At 46.0% G+C, this 22196-nt stretch overlaps 1 protein-coding gene across 2 annotated transcripts; it reads left to right on the top strand.

Moving 5' to 3' along the window:
- The first annotated feature begins 1443 nt into the window (after positions 1 to 1443).
- On the top strand, positions 1444 to 13976 carry L1TD1 (LINE1 type transposase domain containing 1). Of its 2 annotated transcripts, XM_070592806.1 has the most exons (4): positions 1444 to 1519; positions 2124 to 2274; positions 7965 to 9044; positions 11285 to 13976. In XM_070592806.1, the coding sequence occupies exons 3-4, from the start codon at positions 8073 to 8075 to the stop codon at positions 12230 to 12232; spliced, it is 1920 nt and encodes a 639-aa protein (XP_070448907.1). In that variant the 5' UTR covers positions 1444 to 1519; positions 2124 to 2274; positions 7965 to 8072; the 3' UTR covers positions 12233 to 13976. The 2 variants fall into 2 exon arrangements, with proteins under 2 accessions (XP_070448907.1, XP_070448908.1); XM_070592807.1 differs by lacking the exon at positions 2124 to 2274 and having other exon boundaries at positions 1456 to 1519.
- Positions 13977 to 22196: the final 8220 nt, after the last annotated feature.

The following is a 22196-nucleotide window of genomic DNA, read 5'->3' as shown; positions in this document are numbered from 1 at the left end:
TGTCCTGCGCGGCATGCTTCGTCTTCCAAACCGGACCGAAGCGCCGACATTCCGAGAAGTCAGTGAGAACAAGAATATCCTGTTCGTAAGGACTGATGCATTTCCCCGAAAGTGTAACTCATATGCAAGGTTGATACTTTTTTCCTCTGCCACTTGTTGCTGCCATTTGATTTTAATTTTTTTCATTTAAGTGATTTTATTAATAGTGCCGGGGAGGTAGAAGGGATTTTTTTAAAAGACTAAATACTCTTGGCGTATTCCACATACACGGACTGGACGCCCCCACCCCCGAGATCGAGGCCTCGCTGCTTGTTAGCGGTACAACCTTGAGCAAGTCGGCCTCCATCAGAGCCTCGTGCGCCCGCGGGGGGAGCCCGGCAGCCCGGAACGCCAGCATCTCCATCTCAGCACAGCCCTGAGCTCCTGGCCCACCTTCCTAACTGGAGAAGGTCCAGGAAGCATTTAGGGGTACAGTGAGCTCCGCCCGAGTCTGATTGGCAAGAGGAGTTTGCCTACTCACTCGTTCCTTCAGTCAGCACGAGGGCCTAGCCTGTCCTCGCCAGAAGTCTAGGTACAGGAGATACGTTGGTGAGCAAGAAAGAAAGATTCCTGCCCGTATGGGGTTATATTCTCTATTCTAGTGGGGAAGTGGGAGAGAGACACAATAAGGAAACAGAATTGAATTAAATGGATACCTTCAGATTCTGACAACAGATCATGCTAATCTTCAGATTATGACACCAAATAAAGAGGGTGATGTGATGAGAGTAATGGGATGGCGCATATGTGTGTGTGTGTGTGTGTGTGTGTGTGTGTGTCTCCTTTAGAAAGGAAAGAGTGGTTGGGAGGCATCTTAGAGGAGTTAACATGTGACCTGCAACCTGAGAAGAAGTCAGCCATGAAGGGAAAGTAACTCTGGAGGAAACAGCTGGTGCAAAGGCCCTGAGGTGGGAATGTCAGTGTTTTCTGAGGAGCGGAAAGGAGAGGGTTTCTGTTATGACCAAGACAATGTCAGAGGGGAGTCAGGACGGGATGAGGAGGTGGAACTTTACTATCCCTGAAAAGGGAAGCCACTGAAAGACATTAGTGGGGCGCAGGATGGCACAGGGGCCAGAGGGGAGGCCAGGAGACCAGTGGGAGCTGAGGGGGCTCAGACTGGGTTGGAGCCACGGAGAGGGAGAGGAGAGGACAGGTTCAAGGGTCTGGGCGGGATTAGCTGCGAGGACTGAAGCAAAGTGGGGAATCAGGGATGAGCCCCCGGGCTACGGGCTGGGTAAGGAGGCTGTCCTTATTGAGAGTCAGGCCCCTGGGGTGGGCGGTGGGCGGCACGCCCCGCTCAGGTGGCCGCCGCAAGGGGAGGCCCGCGATCGATCGCTCCGGGGTGAGGGGTGGGAGTGCGGTCGACAGGCGATTGGCGCCGTCGAGTCCTCAAGAGGAGGGAGGAGCCTCGGGAGGCGCGGAGTCGGCCCGGCCTCCTTCCTGGCGCTCGCGTCTGCAGCCCGGCGGGACCCTTCCCCAGGTGAGGCTGGCCCGGGGTCGGGGGAGGCGGTTCCAGGATCCAGGCCGCTCGGGCCGGGCCCCGCGTGTTCCTGCCGCACCTCCCCCGAAGCTCGGGCCTTCCCAGAGCGGTGCCCGGGGGGCTGGAGGCAGGGCCGGGCCGGGGTTCCGCTGAGGCCGGGGGCTGCGGGTCGGTGGGCGCCTTGGGGCGGGGCCCCCCGTTTCCTCCCGTGCCGCCTTGAACTTCGCCTGCAGCCCTCTCCCTCGGAGTTTCTCTGTCTGAGCGGGAAACAAACCGGGAAGTAGGGAGTTTTTGCTGCATTTCACTCATTGTTAGGAAAGCTGATTGCGTCTCAGACGACAGGAGGAACACGCGTTTACTGCCAAAATGTCGGAGAAAATGGCCCCCAGGCCCGGGCGCTCTGCCCCTCGGCGGCCCCGGGGCCTTCCCTTCCCGCGGCGCTGTCCGCAGTCCATCACCTCGCGTGTCTGTCCATCCTCACTTCTGTGATCACATAAATTTAGCAAACACAGAGCTAAAGCGCCTTTTTTCCCGTGTATAAGATGAGGTCCTTTTCTACGCATTAAACCCTAAATTTGGATTCTCTACTGTGCTTGAACTGCAGGCGGGGAGACGCCGCCGTCCGGGGGCCCGAGTCCCGCCCCGCGGAGAGCCAGCCCCTCGCCTTCAGGGACCGCCAGCGGGAGGGCCGTGCGGCCCGGTGCGCAGCGCTGGGCTCGGGACGTGCAGGGCGAGCGTGCGCGTGCGCGAACCAGGTGCGGCTCTTTAGGGCGAACGAGGGAGCTGAGTTTAGGCTCGATGGGGAGTGTCCTGCAGCACCTAATCCAGGGTGGGGCTCCCTAACGCGCCCTTTGTTAGTCTGACCGTATTAGCAGCATCCAGGACTTTCTCAGCACCAGAAAACACAGGTATTTTCAGGTCACGTTACAGTTATTTGCGGGGTCATGAAACGGAATTTTACACTCCACGGCAGGATTTAAAAGGTAGTGTAGACCTGCCACTCAATCTTGTTAATAGGTTAAGGAGCTCACATATTCTGTGTCTCAGATTTATTGTTTTGATAACTTTATCAAATGCTAAATTCCAGTCAGAGATTAATGAAAATAAACGTGGTCTCTTTCCCACCCAACACCCTGGACACCCTGAAACTGGTCCACTCTGGGTTCAGAATCCCTAATCGAGGTGGGGAGTGGGGCAAACTTGGCAAGTCTCAGGTCAGGCTTGACCGCCTGCGGAGGGGGTTAGCAGAGGAAGGCTCGGGGGTCTTAATCCCAGCAGCGGTGAGCTCCGGTTCCTGTTTGAAGACACTCACTCTAATGGGAGGGGGAATATGGGAGAAGGGAACCAGCTATTGAGGGCGGGAAGCGTTGAGCAGTTCACACCCCCAGGGCATTGCGGGGTGGAGGGTAGATAAATTCCCCCCTTATCTCCTGGACAAAAAAAAAGGCTTGTCTTGATTTGCATGTCCTTGGTTTGTGATGCCATCTTTTCATTTGTTTATTGTCTACTTACCTCTCCTATGTGGTGGATAAACTTTTCCAAACAGGCAGCCTGCCCTTGGTGTGTGCTTCTTTTCTGAATTTGCTGGTGGTATCGTGAACTTCCTTTGAGCTAGAGAAAGACCAGTTAATACTCCGCACTGCCTTCTCTGTGGCCACCAGAGTTGGGGCGGGGGGAGGGGGTCTCTCCGCCACTTGCAGGTACTTGGGCTTTTTCTGAGTGCAGGGGGAGGAGAATAAAGGGACATACTAAGTTTAAGATACGTTTTTTTTTTAATGGCATATTTTTCACATTTTAATTACCCCAAAGGTTCTAACAATTCCCAGTGCTCCTTTCAAGGCGGAGAGGACGCATGTCTGTCTAGCACTGGCTGTAATCCGCTTTTTCAAACGCTCGAGTCTGTTTCGGTTTGCATTCCCCTGACCAATCGAGTTGAGGAGCATGTCGTCCACGTTTCCTGTCCATTCTCCTTCCTGTGGTTTCGTGTGTATTTACAACAATGGGATTGTACTCTGTGCACTTTCTGCAACATGTTTTTCCCTTTACTGTATCAAGGACGTCCCTAACCAGTGCGTGATGTCTCTGTCTCTGACACGCGTCCTCTGCTAGCTACCTCCAGCTCCACAGGGCACAGACCTTCGCTGGTTCTGTCTCTCAAAACCAGAAACCAGTTTAAGAGGTAAAGTGTTTATTTGGGATCAAGGAATTGCAGTTCTGGGAGCACAGATTCAGGTGGAAGCCCCAGTACTGTCCATTTAGGGAGTAAAAGTTACAGGCTTTTAAAGGCAAAGAAGAGAGGTTTTATTACAAAGAATTGTGGACGAAAATAATCCATAACCAATCTATAAATGAAAATTTGAGTGAGTTTATTCTGAGCTGAAATCTGAGGACCATGGCCTGGGGCCTTTCTTCCCGAAGGAAGAAAGGGCACCAAGGAAGTGAGGTGTACAGAGTGGTTATATAACCCCATATAGGACGTTTCACATATGATTGAAATGTCCCTCCCACAGTAGTCACAAGATTGCCCTGTCGGCACAGCGCTTGCTGGACACAGCAGGTAGTGGGACTGCTGTCTCGGTGGGCGGTGGGCGTAGCAGGAGGCAAGTCTATTGTCTTGAGCTGGGTGGTCACAGGTGAGTGCAGCAATCAGTTCGTAGCCTAAGGAAAGATGTTTAATTCTTAAGGGGAATGCCAACGTTGGGAGGTGGAGGGAAGTTGCACCTTTATCTCAAGGGCCTTTGTTCTTGCCATAGGGAATATCTAAAGCAGACATACAATGCATGCTCAACAGCCACGGTCAGACCCTTTTGGAAAGACAAGGTCAGGCCGAATTAGGTTTATACCAAATGGCTTCCTCATATTCTCCAATATATCCTATTGCTTGCCATTTTTATTTGTCAGAATTTTAATTGAAGTTGGAGCCAGAAAGCTAAACATTGACTGACTTGATTCTATCTTCAGAAAGTCCTGGGGCTGGCCCTGTGGCCAAGTGGTTAAGTTCATGTGCTCTACTTTGGTGGCCCAGGGTTTCGTCGGTTCAAATCCTGGGCGTGGACATGGCACCACTCATTAGGTCATGCTGAGGCAGCGTCCCACATGCCACAACTGGAAGGACCCACAACTAAAAATATACAACTATGTACTGGGGGGCTTTGGGGAGAAAAAGGAAAAATAAAATCTTTGTGGGGGGGGAAAGGCAGAAAGTCCTCAGTCTTGGTGATCAGCATGTCTTTGCGCCTGCTGACTTCTCAAACAACGGCTGGCATCTGGGCGGAGGAAGATCCCCTTTCTACCCTTTCCGTGTTCCTGTGGGTGGACTAATCATAAAATTGACAAAAGACCAGACTAACAGGAGGAAAACCCGGGTTAATACAAACGTGTTGGAGATCATAGAGCAATGAAGCTCAAGGGAGTAAACAAAGCAGGCCGTACATGTAGATCTTTGACATAGAGAAACGGTGATTTGTGAAGAATTGACAGGACCAAGAAACTTAGGTTTGGGTATGTAAATAGTGAGGGGTTTAAGCAAAGTTTAGGCTTGAGGTGGTAAATTAAATTAGCGAGGTTTGTTGTGCAGCGTCTTGGCCCTCTGTCACCACCTCTGGTAACGAGGATGCCGGGAGAGCACCTGTCACACGGGAGTTCATTTCCTGCTTTCAGGGCAACAGAGACAGGAGACTCAGATGCCCCTTTTGCTTCTCATGTCGCTTTAATTCACAATAATTGATAGGCTATTCTGGGGTATTTTGGAGTGGCCTGCCCTGGGCCCCAGTACTAGTAAAACAATTGCCATTTGGGCCCTGTCCAAAGGTTCGGCCCAGTCCAAGGTTCAAGACATGGCAGTTTTTCTGGAAGGGCAGCTCTAACTCCATTTTAAAATGTCTCCAACTATGGTCAACTTTATTATTATTATTATTTTTTTTTTTTTGAGGAAGGTTAGCTCTGAGGTAACATCTGCCACCAATCCTCCTCTCTTTGCTGAGGACGACTGGCCCTGAGCTAACATCCGTGCTCATCTTCCTCCACTTTACATGTGGGACGCCTGCCACAGCATGGCTTGGCAAGCAGTGCCCTGTCTGCAACCGGGATCTGAACCAACGAACCCCGGGCCCCCGAAGCGGAACGTGCAAACTTAACTGCTGCACCACCGGGCCCGCCCCCTTGCCTATTTTTTTAATCAGGTTGTTTGTTTTCTTATTAGTAAGTTTTAAGATTTCTGTGTATATTTTGAGTAACAGTCCTTTATCAGATGTGTCTTTTGCAAATATTTTCTCCTGCTTTCTGGCTTGTCTTCTCATTTAATGAGCCTCATGCTGATTTGATTTTTCTTTCTGGAATGTTTGTTAACTATGGAATTGACCACCTATGAGCAGATGATTCACAAATGTCTATCTGCAGAACAGAAACTAGCTCGGGTTCTAAACTCATTTATCCCATTCTCTAATTATCTCAAGAGCACCTCAGACTCACTATGTGAAACAAAATTTGTGCTCTTCCTTTAAAACCTGGTTCTTTCTTGGTCTTTTCTGTTTTGGCCTATAGCAAGCATGACCATTCATCCAGTCGGGAAGCAAGATTACCAGAGCCCTCCCTTTCCTGCCTTTCTCTGTGTCTTACCCTCAGCAGGTGGTGGCTCCAGCCTTGCACACAGGGTTTCTTCTCCGTGGAATGTACTTCTTTCCATTCTTTGCTGTAACTGCTGCTCATTTCTCAGGTCCAGTTTGAGCCACTTCCCCAGGGAAGCCTTCCTGGATCCCCCTGAATGCATCAGATAACCCCTAGTGTAGGCACTCATGACTTCACCCTCACCTTGTAAGTTGGCGCAGTTGCAGTTGTGTGTTTGTTTCTCCCTAGATGTTAGCCCCCTTGAGGGCAGGTCCCATGTCTGTTTTTGCTCAGTGTGTTTTTTCTACTGGCATCTGGCACAGTAACTAGCCGATAGTCTGTGCTCAATAAATGTGAATATCTGGGAATTTGTAAGGTTTGTGCCTTTACAAGATTGGCCGGGATATATGTAGATGTATATGCATCTTTTATTAACCTTGCACCAGATCTGGTGATTTTTTTCAATCAAATGACTAGAGTCCAGGGAGGTTTTCTATTACCAGGTTATATGTTTTTTTTTTTCTTTTTGCTTGAGGAAGATTGTCGCTGAGCTAACATCTGTGTCAATCTTGCTCTATTTTTTGTATGTGGGACGCCGCCACAGCATGGCTTTGTGAGCAGTGTATAGGTCTGTGCCCAGGATCTGAACCTGCAAACCCCAGGCCACCAAAGTGGAACATGGAAATGTAACCACTATGACACCAGGCTGGCCCCTATATTATGTGTTTCTTATCCTCCTTCCATTTGCTGCCTGGGAGCTTTTCTGGTTCTGTTCCTCAAAGCTACGGTCAGTGCTTGTGAGCTCCATTTCCTGTTTCTCTTCTGTTATCTGCTTCCATAATGGCTGCTGGCTTCGATTATTTACCCTAGTCTCCTTCCCTTGCGTCACTGAATCTCCTTAACAGGGGTGTAATTTTTCTTTTTGTACCTGCAAGCTGAAGCAGTTTGGGTCTTGAGAGTGGTGAGGAGTCAGCCAGTGGTAGCACTGTTAGGACATCAACAGGAAACTCAACTGGCAGAACGTACATACTGACAGGCTCTGCCGAGGGAATGATTCAGGAACTGGCTTCCCAGCTGTTGTCCAGAGTGCATGTCACACTTTCCCACTCCTCATCCCGTCAACTGAGTGAGGAAGGAAAGAGGGTTGTCTCTCACTTCCCACCATGCAAGGTCAGGCAGTTATGCAGTATGGTGGAATGAAGAAAAGCAAAAACGGGCAACTCAGTGAGGCTCCTTAAGCAGAGGTGGGGCCCTTGTGAGGTGGGAGGAGGCATGGAGTTCAGTGCTGCTCCCCTCAGGATATGGCTTAACATTTGCACTCTGGAAAATAATATTCTGAGTTGACTTGACAGCTGGTTTTGAGAAAAAGTCTTAATGTTAACTATCTGCAATCATAAAAAGGACTTCTGTTTTACCACTTTGTGTCAGTTTCCATTCATGTCACCTTAGACTTTGAAAACTTGATATGGTACACTTTTTAAAAAAAAAAATACTGTTTTTCTTGTAATTAATATACTTAATACAGAGAGCATGATAGCAAAGTTAATAGTATGAAAAATCAGCCAATCTCCACCATTTTTATTCATCTACTGTTTGGTTGATGAACTACATTTAAGTCTTTACTTGAATGTGGTTTTAATGATAACGTGTGAATTTGGAGTTCTGATACTTTTGCTTTGTTTTAGTGTACATGTACGGTCTTCTTAGTGACCTTTTATATTAAATTGTTATGGCATACACATAGCATAGTTTACTTAGTAACCAAGCTTACATTCTTGATTTGAGTTTCTCAAGATAAAGAATTCTTCAGTAAACAGTTTTTCTTTTTTTTATATTTCAGAGGATATATTTTTTTAAGGTTTTTGAGTTTGGGAAGTCTAGCAGGCCTGAAGAACAAAAATTACTCTTCAGGGAAAGAAAGCAATCCAGTCTTAACAATATATCCACAATGTTCAGTGTACAATCAAAAATTGCTAGACGTGCAAAGAAACAGCAAAATATCACACGTGTAGAAAGAAATCAGTTGATTGAAACTGACCAGGAGATGGCCCAGATATTGGATTTAAAATACAAAGACATATCAACGGCTATTATGAAGAATTGTGAAGTCTTGATGGAAAAACTGGACTTAATGATTGAAGAGAGAAAGGAATCTCTTAAAAACGACCTAAAGGAAATTTCAGGTGTAAAAAGTACAATATCTGACATGAAAAATCCAAAGAAATCCAGTACCAGAAGAGACTGGGAACGAATGAAAGATTTAGCCTCACAAAAAACAGGGTTGTTAGAGAAGCTTAGAGAAAACTCTAAAATAGTTGAGGATGTTGAAAATTTGACCTTTAAAAGAAAAGGAATAAACAAGCCAAGTAGCAAATTAGACAAAGCTAAAGAGTACAGTACTAACCAAGGTAAGAAATTGTCCCCAAATGAATCACAAAATCACAAAGTCATGGAAAGTTTTGAAGAAGCCATATGCATTATTGATGACCGTTGTAGAAACTGCAACAGCCGTATAGAAGTTACGGTTAGAGAGAATCGAGAGGACGAACTAGTCGAAGAAGTGAGAGAGGAAAAAATCCCTCAGAACTTCAAGACTAAAGAGAAAATTCTAAAAGTCGACAGAGAAGATGAAGCAGCAGGACTCACACTGGCAGCAGACTTTTCATCAGCAACACTGGACGTCCGTAAGCGATGGAGTGATGTCTTCAACATCCTGAGGGAAAATGATTTTGAGCCTAAATTTCTGTGCCGAGTTAAATTAGCATTTAAATGTGATGGTGAAATAAGGACCTTTTCAGACATGCAAAGCCTCAGCAAATTTACCAGCCAAAAATCCTTTATGAAAGAATTACTGAAAGACGTACTCCCACAAGATGAAAAAATAGAAAAAGGAAGAAAATACGGGATTCAAGAAAAAATGGTAAGCATACAAATATGTAGAGCTTATGTATAAAGTATAAGTGATAGTAAAGGTATTTAAAGGTTAAATGAATTTTTAAGAAATAATTCCTTAAAAGTGAAAGTATGACATTAAAAGTAATGATTTGAAGCTTTTTTTTAATGGATGGTGTTGGATGCTTGGGAGAGGTGAGAAAGAGTTAAGAGTTGTTTGATGGGAGATAGTGTGAGGTATGAATCAGGTATTCATTCTAGACACTGATAGAAAAATTAATTTATATGTTAAATATTTAAAGGTAAACACCACAACAATGGCTTTTAAATCATTAAAGGGAAAAATAGAAACAAAGAATTGAATGAATTCAACTAAAAGCCTTCATGCAATAGGATTAGGAACAAAATTTCAAGCAGAAATAATTAGGTTCAATTTTCAATGAATAAAGCACTCCTGCTACAGCTTCTTCGTTAGTAATCAGGGAAATGCAAATACAACTAGTTTATTAAAGCCGAGAGATTGTTGATTAATGTTAATAGCTAGCTTTTATCCATTCCCTGTAAAAAGGTTTTTGTTTCTTATAACATACTGGAGTATGTTCCCATGTACTTGATTCATTAAGAATCACTTTATCTTGTTTTCTGAGTATTTTTCATAATCCCAATCTTAAAAGGTAATTCCTTTGATATACTGTAGATTCTCTTTCTCTGTCTCTCTTTCTTTTTTTTCTTTGAGTTGATTTTTGTGTATGGTGTAAGATAGTCATCTAGTTTCATCCTTTTGCATGTGACTGTCCAGTTTTCCCAGCACCGTTTATTAAAAGACTATCCTTTCCCTATTATATGTTCTCGGCTCCTTTGTTGTAAATTAATTGATCATCTATATGCAGGTTTATATCTGGGCTCCATTCTGTTCCATTGATATATGTGTCTGTTTTTTATGCCAGTACCATACTGTTTTGATTACCATAGCTTTGCAATATAGTTTGAAAGCGGGAAGCGTGATACCTCCCATTTTGTTCTTCTTTCTCAAGGTTTCTTTGGCTATTCAGGGTCTTTTGTGGTTCTAGACAAATTTTAGGATCATTTGTTCTATTTGTGTGAAAAATGCCATTGGAATTTTGATAGAGCTTGCACTGAATCTGTGGACTGCTTTGAGGGTAATATGGACTTTTTAACAATATCAGTTCTTCCAATCCATGAGCAGGGAATATCTTTTATTTGTGTCTTCAGAAGTCCATATTTCTTCAACTGGTATGTTTGACAGGTTCTAAAAACAACACCAATTCCCCTGCCCTTCCAACATTTTCCAGTGTAACCTCTGTGCAAAATGAGAATCTAGAATTAGAAGATACACTTGGATCAATAAATTCTTTATTTGAGAATCAGCATTTAATCTCAGAAATTAGCTGTTCTCCAGAGATTTACACAGATGAGGGCCCAGTCCTGGAGGGTCTGGGAAGGTTAAAAACAATAGCAATCAACCGGCCCTAAATGGAGAAAAGTCCTTCCTCAAAGAGGGGCGGTCAGTGACAAGCTCAGGGGCCAGGAGAGGGTTTCAAGAAATATTAGGAAACATCATTTGTGTTGCAGACATTGTCTGAAGCTCGGCCTCCGCGTCACCCTAATTTAACCCTCAACAATCTGAGGTAATGCTGTCATCAGACTCGTTTGAGAGAGAAAATGAAGGTCCAGGAGCAAACGTGGCAGCTGGATCTGACCAACACAGTCTTGAATTGAGCCTGTTCTCTTAAACAAAACGCGTTTCCTTTTGAATAACATGGCTAGAGTTTGAACTGCAAGTGGGACCTTTGAAAGATATTAAATTTGCTTTTGTCTTATTTAGGGGAAAGGTAAATGTGAGTTTTAGGGCTTTTTTTTTGTAATCTTAAAGTTAGATAGTGGGTCTGTTTACCGTAGGGTCATGTGTATAAGCAGATATTCACTAGTACAAGTCATTATCGACAGGCAGTCGTGCACAGAACAGAGTGTTGGGGAAACAGAAGGAACACAGTAGACGTTATGACCTCATGGAAACTTGTTGCAGGTACTACACAAGAAATTGCAGGTGTGACAGGGTAACCATAGGGGAAACTTGGCCCGTTTAGGGACCCAGGCCTTCAAAAACAATTAATATTTAAACAATTTTCTAGATATATACTAATTGTCAAAATGGCAGTGATAGTAAATTTAAGAGGGAAAGCTTTAATTCCTTTAAAAGACGTATGATTTAAAGAAATAACTTTTTTTTTTTTTTTAAACTTTCAGGATGAAACTCTAATACACTCACAGTATGGAGCTGGGGGAACAACCAGTGATGGCCTGAGCTTTCTATTTATTAAAGAGGTGAAGGTCGCTGAGCCAGAGGAGGTGGAGAACTTAGAGACTCAGGAGCAACAGTCTTCAGAGTGGAAGGAAAAAGAGACCCTCCACGAGGAAGGAGCCTCAGAGCTGGAAAAGGAGGGAGAAGGGGCCTCAGAGCTGGAGGAGGAGGCTGAAGGGGCCTCAAACCTGGAGGAGGAGAGTGAAGGGGCCTCAGACCTGGAGGAGGAGAGTGAAGGGGCCTCAGAGCTAGAGGAGGAGAGTGAAGGGGCCTCAGAGCTGGGGGAGGAGAGTGAAGGGGCCTCAGAGCTGGGGGAGGAGAGTGAAGGGGCCTCAGAGCTGGGGGAGGAGAATGAAGGGGCCTCAGACCTGGAGGAGGAGAGTGAAGGGGCCTCAGAGCTAGAGGAGGAGAGTGAAGGGGCCTCAGAGCTAGAGGAGGAGAGTGAAGGGGCCTCAGAGCTAGGGGAGGAGGGAGAAGGGGCCTCAGAGCTGGGGGAGGAGGGTGAAGGGGCCTCAGAGCTAGGGGAGGAGGGAGAAGGGACCTCAGAGCTGGGGGAGGAGGGTGAAGGGGCCTCAGAGCTGGGGGAGGAGGGAGAGGGGCCTCAGAGCTGGGGGAGGAGGGAGAAGGGGCCTCAGAGCTGGGGGAGGAGAGTGAAGGGGCCTCAGAGCTGGGGGAGGAGGGAGAAGGGGCCTCAGAGCTGGGGGAGGAGAGTGAAGGGGCCTCAGAGCTGGGGGAGGAGGGAGAAGGGGCCTCAGAGCTGGGGGAGGAGGGAGAAGGGGCCTCAGAGCTGGGGGAGGAGGGAGAAGGGGCCTCAGAGCTGGGGGAGGAGGGAGAAGGGGCCTCAGTATTATGTGAGGAACAGGACTCAAACTTTCAGCATCATACTGTGGTAAATCCAAAGCTTAGAGTTGAAGAAATAGCCAGTGATGACTTGAAGGTTCCTTTAATTAAAGAGGTAGGAGATTCTGAGCCAGAGGAGAAAGAGGGCTCAGAGTGGGAAATGGACATGTTCTTAACATGGGAGGAAGGAAAGGAGTCCAAAGCAGAAAAGGTAAAGACTGCCTCCCAGATTGAGAAAAAAGGGGCCTCACACACACTTAAGGAAACTGCCTTTAGTTATTTGGCTTCGGACTCTGAGAAGGAAAAGTTGACAAAACATCAGATGGTACAAAAAACCCAGAACAAAGAGGAAACAGCTATGCCCAGAAATCAAGGAACTGGGACACTCTGTCCAAGCTTATGTTTGGCCTCTCCCCCCAAATCAGTAGAGATAAGTTCTGATAAGCAGAAAAAACATGCGTGTACAAATTTGAGTACTCCGTCAGGAATTACCAAACTTTTAAGGAAAACTGAGAAAGAGAGACACAGTACTCTGCAAACAGAAGAGCTAACATCTAAAGAAACAGACTTAATACAAGGAACAGAAGAAAATTTTAGAACAAGTGTAATTAATGTCTTCAGAGAGATACAAGAAGAGATTGGAAATATTAAAAATTGCCATCCAGAAGTCTTGGAAATAAACTCAGTAGATGCTCTGAGAAGCAGAATAGACGTACTTGAAGAGAGAATGAATAATCTGGAAGATCGAATAGAAGAGTTCTCTAAGGATACGATGGAAATGGCCAAGTGGGTAATAAAGAAAGAAAGATTAAGATACATGGAGGATAGATCGAGAAGCTGCAACATCCGTTTGATAGGAATTCCAGAAAAACATAATCAGGGGAATAGAGCAGAGGATATAATTAAGGAAATGATCCAAGAAAACTTTCCAGAGCTAAAGAAAGAGTCACGTCTTGAGATTGCCTGTGCTTACAGAGTACCCAGTAAGATTGATAAGCAGAGACTCACTCCTAGACACATCTTGGCGAGATTTTGGAATTTCGGTGATAGAGAGAAAGTCATGATGGCTGCCAGAGAGAAAAAAGAGGTAACCTACAGAGGAAAACGGATCAGACTGACAGCAGACTTATCATTAGACACGCTGGACGCTAGGAGTAAATGGAGGAATATCATAAGGGTTCTGCAGTCAAAAGGCTTCAACCCAAGAATCCTATACCCAGCCATACTGGCATTTGATTTTGAGGGTAAAGCAAAGGCATTTTTTGATGTCAAAGAATTCAGAAAGTTTGCTTTTTGCACACCCTCTTTGAAAGAATTGCTGGAGGATATAATCTAGCAATCCAGGGTGACTATAATAAACACGTGCACCGTATATATTTTCCTTCCACACCAAAAATCCACAAGGAAAACTGGAAAATAAAATGCTGCATTTCTCCCCAGAAGGATGGACAGCTAACAGTGTGCTTGGGGCTAAGAGGGAAGGGAGGGTTAAGATAGTACCTGGGTGTTGGTAAATTTAAGGGGTATCAAAAAATTGCATGGTAACCATCCTAGCTTGTGTAGGAGTAAACTTTCTAAACTACTGGGGTGAGGGAGGGAATCCATGAGTGTAACCATGGACAGTAATAGAAAAATGTAGGGGAAAGTAATAGAAAAGCACAGGAAAAAGATGGCTGGATAAATTAAATAGAAGAAAAAGCAAAAGTTGAATTCTCATCAAGAGAAGACTATTTAATTTTATCATTTATCATGATGTGAATCTAGAATCTTTATATTAAACCTTTTTCCTTTGACTGTGCTTCATTTGCTTATTGTTTGTTTTTCTGTCTTGCATTTTCTAAAGTATTTGTCATTATAGTTAATAATTTTTGCATTTTGTGGCATAAACCCATCCAATGGAGACATCTAGTGTCTTCCCTAATGTAGTGTGTTCTCAGTTAATTACCTAAGAATGAAATGAACTGACTTGCAGTATATAGATAACCAAGAAGAAATGAAGGAGGGGAGAATGATAGAACCATTTTATGGTTTTTGCTACAAGCGCTCATTTAGTGTATTCAACTTATAGAAAATAAGTATACATAATCTCCTCTGCACGACATTTGAAACCAGCCTCTCCTGTTCTCAGTTCAGTCCTTCCAACCCTGGCCTTCAAGGACCTTCTGTGGGGCTGGCCTGGTGGCGCAACAGTTAAGTTCGCACGTTCCACTTGGCAGCCTGGGGTTCGCTGGTTCAGATCCCAGGTGTGGACATGGCACTGCTTGGCAAGCCATGCTGTGGTAGGCGTCCCACATATAAAGTAGAGGAAGATGGGCGTGGATGTTAGCTGAGGGCCAGTCTTCCTCAGCAAAAAGAGGAGGATTGGCAGCAGTTAGCTCAGGGCTACTCTTCCTGAAAAAATAAAAAAAAGAGGGACCTTACACAAATTGATTACTACTTTAAATGTCCTGGCCTCAGAACCTGGCTTTGAGCTCCAGTTCTACTGTGTGAGTCCAGCCTAGTTCTAACTTCTTGACTCTTGCGTCCCTTCATCAGTGATTCCTTCCTCACAGGCTTTTTGTAAAGGTTCTGTGAGGTGATGGTTATGCCTAACAAGAATCCTCAGTAGACGGGACAGCCCGCTTCCAGGCCTACAAAGCCCGAGCAAGGCCGGGGTCCCTTCTCGCTGCTGCAGGTCTTAGAGTGAGCACCACAGAAGACCATTTTCATTTGGGTTGAAGGTGAGTGGGTCAGAAACCTGGAGAAATTAATCATAGGTGCTCCGTTAGCTTTCTGCTCTGCTGCATTGCTGTTAGGGGTGGGTTTTGGTTTTGGTTTTCACTTTCTTTTCCCTTTTGTAAAAGAGTACTTTTTACTTTTTGCTCTTGTGAATTTGAAGAAATAGTATAGTCCCGCATACCTTTCACCCTTGTGCCCCCAGTGATCACATCTTACATAACTATACGATACCCAAATCAGGAGATGGGCGTTGGTCCATTACTGGCAATCTGATGTTTGGGGTTGATGTGGCCAGTATAACAAATTACCACGTACTTGATGGCTTAAAGAAAACGAGTTCATTTTCTCCCGGTTATGGGGGCCAGAAGTCCGAAACTCTTATGCTGGACTGAAATGAAGGTGTCAGCAGAGCAGTGCTCGCTCCCGAGGCCCTGGGGGAGAACGTCGTCCTCAGGTCTGGAGCTACTGGTGGCTGCCGGCCTGCCTTGGCTTGTGGCTGTGTCACTCTGATCTCTGCCTCTGGTAATACTGCTTTTTCTCTTTGGTGAGATCTCGCTCTGCCTCTCACAAAGAAGCTCATTACTGCATTTAGAGCCCACCCAGATGATCCAGGAGCATCTCCCCATCTCAGGATCCTTAACTTGGTTGCATCTGCAAAGTCACTTTTTTTTTTTTTGAGGAAAATTAGCCCTGAGCTAACTACTGCCAATCTTGCTCTTTTTTGCTGAGAAAGACTGGCCCTGAGCTAACATCCATGCCCACCTTCCTCTGTTTTATACGTGGGATGCCTGCCACAGCATGGCTTGCCAAGCGGTGCCATGTCCGCACCCGGGGTCTGAACTGGCGAACCCTGGGGCCACCGAGAAGCGGAATGTGTGAGTTTAACTGCTGCACCATGGGGCCGGCCCCTGCAAAGTTGCTTTTGCTGCATGTGAGGTAACTGCATAGGTTCCAAGTATTAGGACTTGATGTCTTTGGAGGCTGTTCTTGAGCCGACCACGCCAGACCACAGGCCTGCCTGAGACAGCACCAGGCATTAGCATGCACACCTGTGTATGTGGGAGAGCGCTCTGCAGTTTTATCTCCTGGATAGATTGGTGGAACCCAGCCCCGTGGCCAAGTGGTTAAGTTCATGCACTCTGCTTTCGTGGCCCAGTTTCACTGGTTTGGCTCCTGGGTGCGAACGTAGCACTGCTGATCAGGCCCCGCTGAGGCAGCGTCCCACAGAGCACAACCAGAAGCACTCACAACTAGACTACAACTATGTACTGGGGGGCTTTGGGGAAAAGAAGAAGAAAAAGATTGGCAAAAGATGTTAGCTCAGGTGCCGATCTTTAAAAAAAAACAAAAAGATCCAGCACAGCTCATCACCACCAAGGAGCTCCTGGTGCCACTCTGGCTCCTGACTGTACCTGGCCCTAACCCCTGGCCAGCATAGGTTCTTCGTTTAATTCTGTCATTTCAAGAATGTTACACCAATGGAATCCAACAGTATGTCACCTTTTGAGAGTGGCTTTCTAAACTCACTATTACGCCTTGAGACTTAAATTGTCAGTTTGAGGTTGTTAGAGCCCTTTCTTGTCTCCCCCGCTCCCAGGGGATGAACCTACCCCAGGAAGAGGTGAGGCCCACTTCAGTCCCTCTGGGTGTGCAGTGATTTTTGATAAGGCTCTGGCAAAGCCTCAGAGCTCCCGGTGGAAACTGCTGAGGTGAGGGGAACCGGGGCTCACACTGGCTGAGGTGGGCTTACATCTCATTCCTGCTCCAGGTTCAATAAATCCACCTTGGTGCCTTGAAATGGGCCGTGGCGGGAGTCTTTACCACGGAGAGGCTACAAATAGGGGTGCTTTTTTTTTTGAGAGCCAATTAACTATTTACTAGGAAATCACTAGACAAATCATATCTCTAATGGCTGGATGCAAAAGATGGAGAGAGATGCCATGGGCGGGGGAGGTTGACTATGCCCCCCGCCCTGAGGGGCTTGAAGCAGAGGGGAGGTGGGGACTGGAGACTTCGATGCTTTGAGAACTGCCACATGGAGTTGTTGACAAGGCCCCTCCACACGCCACTAACCTCCCTCACTGCCGAGGGGACCGTTTTAGTGGGGAGTTTTAGTGGGTTGAGTACGGTCCCTCTAAACTCATCCCCACTTGGAATCTCAGAATGTGCCCTATGGAAGAAGGGTCTGCAGTTGCAATTAGGTAGATTAAGATGAAGTCAAGACTGGATTACTGTGGGCCCTAATCCAATGACTGGTGTCTTTAGAAGAAAAAGAAGACAGTCCACACACGCACGGGGGGAGAAGGCGGAGAGGGGAATGACACATCTGCCAGCCAAGGAGGAGCACGTATTCCGGCCACAACCAGGAGCTGAAGAGACATGGACGGGTTCGTCCCTAGATCCTTTGGAGTGAGTGTGGTCATGCTAACACCTTAAGACGCCCAGCCTCCAGAATTGTGAGAGAGTACGTGTCTTGTTTTAAGCCACCTCGTTTGTGGTACTTTGTCACCACAGCCCAGGGAAACTTCATGTAGTGGTCACGAACCCCGTTGAGCCCCCAGCACTGCTGTCCCCCAGCACTGATAGCCCGTGCCTGCGGAGATACAAGGGCTGGAGGATTAGAGGAGGGCAAGCAATGGGATGCCGCTGACACTGATGTACTTACAGTGACCAGACGGACACAGACCAGCCCGCACTGCCGCAGCGCCCTCCACACGGTGCGCACGTTGACGTATTTATACAAGGTCAAGACCCCCTCTTTTCTTGCAGGACTTACTTGGGTGTAGTAATTAAGCTGCTTTTTTCCAAGGCTCGGGGAGAAGGAAGAGAATTTCCAGTGCAGAAAGTAGACAGAGCTGATAATCCTTCGGTCTGTGCTGCTCTCCTCAGGTCTGTGCGGGCTCCCTCCTGATCTTCACTTTCATCCCGTCTTCACGCCATGCGTCCCCTTCCCCAGCGTTGACCCACTGTAACAGGTGCTGGATACGTGTGTTTCTCCCAAAATGTGTCATTTTGTGGGGGATTGTGTTCTTTATGTAAATGGAATTATGCTTTAGACTTTATGTTCTGACTGTACTTGACAGTTTTTCAAAGATCTACATATGTAGGTTGTTACGCACATATAATTCATTGTTTCTAAACGGAATCACAGTCTGCATCCACCATGTTTTGTTTAGCAGTTTGTCTAGTGTGGGCACCAAGCTGCCCCCAGCTTCCCACCACCACAGACAATGCTGCTTGTACCCGTCCTCATGCCCGTCCCCTGGGGGCCTGGATGGGAGCGCCTCTCCTGGCTCCTAAAGCAAGCTTATGCTTCGTTCTGCTGAGTGTTGCCGTTTTGTTCTTCAGAGTGGTTCTAGTATTGTGAAAATAAATGAAGGCCACCCAAGTGAGAGCCAACTCAAGCCATTCTTTCAGGGCTTTGCTACAGCAGAGGAGTCAGTCACCATTGCTAGTATTTGGCAGAGACTCAAGGCAGTCGGGATGGGAAGCTTTGTGGTGGAAAAGAGAAGGTTTGCGTGTGCCCCGTTTGGAGGTGGCCGGCCTGGGGAAGCCACTGGAAGCAGGGCATCTCCTGTGATGGTTTGCAAGCTTATTTGTCTTTCTCTGGTTGGTCCTGAGTTGGAAATGGGAGCGATAATAGGGAAGCTGGTAGTCGTTGAGCAAGTCTAACTGGGCCAGTTGCTGCAAAGGTGGTCATTTGACCTCTGGGGCTAATTGCCACAGAAGCTGTTGGTCAGAGTTCTGTTGTCATATATGGTTTGGCTGTTGTCATTTGTGTATGCAACTGGGGCTCCTACTCCCCTGCATCCTCACTCGTTGTCTAATTTTTACCAGTACAATGGATGTGAGTATCCCATTGTTTTGATTTGTGTTTCTCTAATTAGTGAAGCTGAGCATCTCTCCGTGTATTTCTTGGTCATTTTAGAGTCCACCCTCTGTGAAGTGCTGATTCCTATCATTTGCTCTTTTATCAGTCAAAAAAAACTTTCTCTCCAGTTGCTCCCACTCTCATCAGCACTGGGTGTGGCTTTACATTTTCATCATTCACATTTCATTCTCTAATCCATCTAGAATCCATTTTCATATACAGTTTAGGGCGGGAATCCAGTTTTATTTATTGCCAGATAGTAAGCCAGTTTGTCTACTCTATTTTTTAAAATCTGTTTCTAATTCTCTATTCTGTTCCATAATCTGTTTTTATGAAATTTATAATTTCTACTTTTTCCAAGAAAGAAAGGAATACAATGATTTAAAGTATGATAAGTGTTAATGTTACCACCCAAGGGGGGGGTCCTCTGCTCACAATAAGACATGCCATTCATCAGGAGGCAAGGTGGTAGGAAAGAAAGGGTTTTTATTACAGCTTGCTAGCAAGAGGGAAGATGGCTGACTAATGTCCAAAGAACTATCTCCCAGAACAAAGACGACAGGCCACTTGTATACAGGGCTGGTCTATGGGTGGGGCCTCCATCTGATCTCCAAGTGGGGCAGACATCTGGTCCCCATTCCTGATAGTCCTTTGTTTTATTGGATACAGAGACTGGAGCAACGTCCTTTCTGTTGTCACTGATGATGGCTATCAGCTTAGGCTCTCTGCCTGGGGGTCATCACATTCCTAAGGAACTCAAAAGAACAAAGTTATCATCTTAAAGCAGCTGGGAGGAGCCACAAAATCTACAGAGCGCATCTGGGCTAGTCAGAGGTCACTCAAAGTCACAATATGGTTTCTTTTCTACAATATGGCTTACCTTATGTCGACCCTGTGTTGAGCTGGTATCATTAAGGGGATTTCAGGCTAGAAAAAAGGGAGGCGGACGGAGTCCCCCAGAAAAGTGCTGTAAGGAAGGCAGAGGAGGCATGAGCTCCAATTTTTTGTTTTTACTTTTTGCCACAAAGCAAAAGTTATAAAATTTTATACACATGAAAAATAAAAACAATCTCTGATTGTGCCACCTTGAGGAGAGGCCTGACACTGCCGGTCGCCCACCGGGTGAGCCCAGCTCCACCCCGTCTCCCCAGGCAGGAACCATCCAGGTGAACTGAAGGTCCCTTGACTGCTCTGTTTGAGTGTGGGGTGAGGGATGAGAGACTCAGAATGACGGTGACATTTATGACCTAGAAGGTTGTTCGTTTCATTACAACATTGCCCTTCTTTAAAAAAAAAAATTATACAAACAGCTCCATTGTTGAAAATTTGATAAAAGCAAAATATTCCTTTTCTCATCCATAAATTTTATTTATTGGGCTTGTAGAATAGAAAGCATGACTTTTATTTTTATTGCTGTAACATTGGTTTATAACATTATATATAAATTTCAAAAGTACATTATTATATTTTGACTTCTGTGTAGATTACGTCACGTTCACCACCCAAAGACTAACTACCGTCCATCCCCACACACAGGAGCCTAATCACCTCTTTCACCTTCCTCCCTCCCCACGTCCCCTCTGGTAACCACCAGTCCAATCTGTTGCTTTGTGTTTGTTTGCATTGGTTTTATCTTCTACTTACAGTGAGATCAGAAAGCACGTCTTTACATGCTGTTGTATGCCGCATCATCTGTGGAACCAACCTGCCTTTGTTGGACATTGGGGTTGTTTCTTCCCTGGAGTCAGCTGAGCTCACGGGAAGCCTGGTGAGTGATGAGGATCAAGGCTGCCCCAGGGAGAGAAGCCCAAGGCTCCTGCCTACACACTGATCCACATCATCCTCCAGGAAGCGTAGGACGTCCTGACTTAATCCGATCTGATTCTTATCTAAAGTTATAGGACCACGCAATAACCAGACCCCACCTGCACTGATACCATTTTAACGATTTTTTTCATGATCTTTCCTGTCTTGTAAAGAAATAACTAACATACCCATGCCTTATAAATTTAGCCCTGCCCTCAACCCATTGCAGCTGTTTACTGCCCACGGGCGCTGTCCCCATGCTACAGCTCTTCACTGCCCACGGGCCCTGTCCCCATGCTGCTCCGTGCTATTTTCTGAATGAAAGAGCACTACTGTCAGACCTTGAGAGTCCAAGAAATCTTTCTTTCAACTCCTCAACTCACTGAACCCGCATCAGTGAGGACCAAGGAGGGGAGAGTGAAGGCAGCTGAACCTCCACTGTGAGGTAGACACGGGGGCGTCCACCCATACCTCTCTCACCACCACTGAAGTCTGTGCTGTTACCCCATTCTACAGAGAAGGAAGTGAAAACTCATACGTGCTACTCTGCTCAGATGTACAGAAGTAGATAGCAACATGGATGATCTGAAATTCTGCATGGTTGTCTACACATCTTTTTCAAACTTATGTTATTTTTATTTGAGTACATTGCCTCCAGGGTTTAGAAATTTTTAAATTTTAATTGTGGTTACAATTACGTAACATTAAATTTATCATTTTTGTTTGTTTGGTTTTGTTTTTGCTTTTGGTGAGGAAGATTGGCCCTGAGTTAACATCTGTGTCAGTCGTCTTCTATTTTGTATGTGGGGTGCCACCACAACATGGCTTGATGAGCAGTGTGTAAGTCTGTGCCTGAGATCCAAACCCGTGAACCCCAGGCCACCGAAGCGGAGCCGATGAACTTAACCACTATGCCACCAGGCCGGCCCCTTATTTAAACTTTTGAGATAATAAAACAGTCCAGAAGTGGAGAGCTTTGTGAAATGTTGATTCTTGTTTGGTAACCTGATGATTAAAGAATAAAATAAGCAAGAGTGCTCAATAACACACTTGAAGTCAGGGAGCCTGCGCTGTCACCCGCAGACATAGCTGAAGTTTCAAGGGCGTCTGGACGACATCAGGATCCATCAGAACCGCTTCAACAGACCAACCTCTAAATGAGCAGCCCTCCCCTCTTGGCCACAGGGTTTAGAATAGACCTGTTTATTCTTTGAACATTCACGTGGATACTGTAGAGATGGCAATCTTGCATCGCTTCTCTGAAACTTCGTGCCTTCCTTCGTGATTTCCCCAGTCTTTTTCCCAGTGCCTGAAGGATTTCCTAAAAAGTCTGAATCGTCCTAGGACAGTTCATGTAAAAGCTGGCCTGTCACATCAGCAGTTCATAATGAAAATGGCGGCCATCTTTCTCTCTCTTCTAACACACTATCCAAACAAAACTCGTGCAAATCAGAGAGAGAGGCAATATTTCCGGGTCTTCTTATTTCATAGAAGAGAGGGCATGCCAACCAAGATGTCTTTAGATATGAACCTTTGAGTTGCGTGTTGGGGAGAGAACCATTGGCAGCCCAACACCTCCTCCACATAGGGGACAGGCTGCAAAGGAAGGCCATGGAAGCAGT

The sequence above is a fragment of the Equus przewalskii genome, chromosome 24 (assembly GCF_037783145.1).
Source record: "Equus przewalskii isolate Varuska chromosome 24, EquPr2, whole genome shotgun sequence".
Taxonomy (NCBI): domain Eukaryota; kingdom Metazoa; phylum Chordata; class Mammalia; order Perissodactyla; family Equidae; genus Equus; species Equus przewalskii.
This window is presented reverse-complemented; position numbering and strand designations above follow the sequence as displayed.

Bases quoted from the DNA above. Each gene is read 5' to 3' on its own strand.
- L1TD1 (XM_070592806.1), top strand. From the start codon at position 8,073: ATGTTCAGTGTACAATCAAAAATTGCTAGACGTGCAAAGAAACAGCAA. The intron at 9,045-11,284 runs GTAAGCATACAA...TTAAACTTTCAG, and splicing joins ACGGGATTCAAGAAAAAATG to GATGAAACTCTAATACACTC.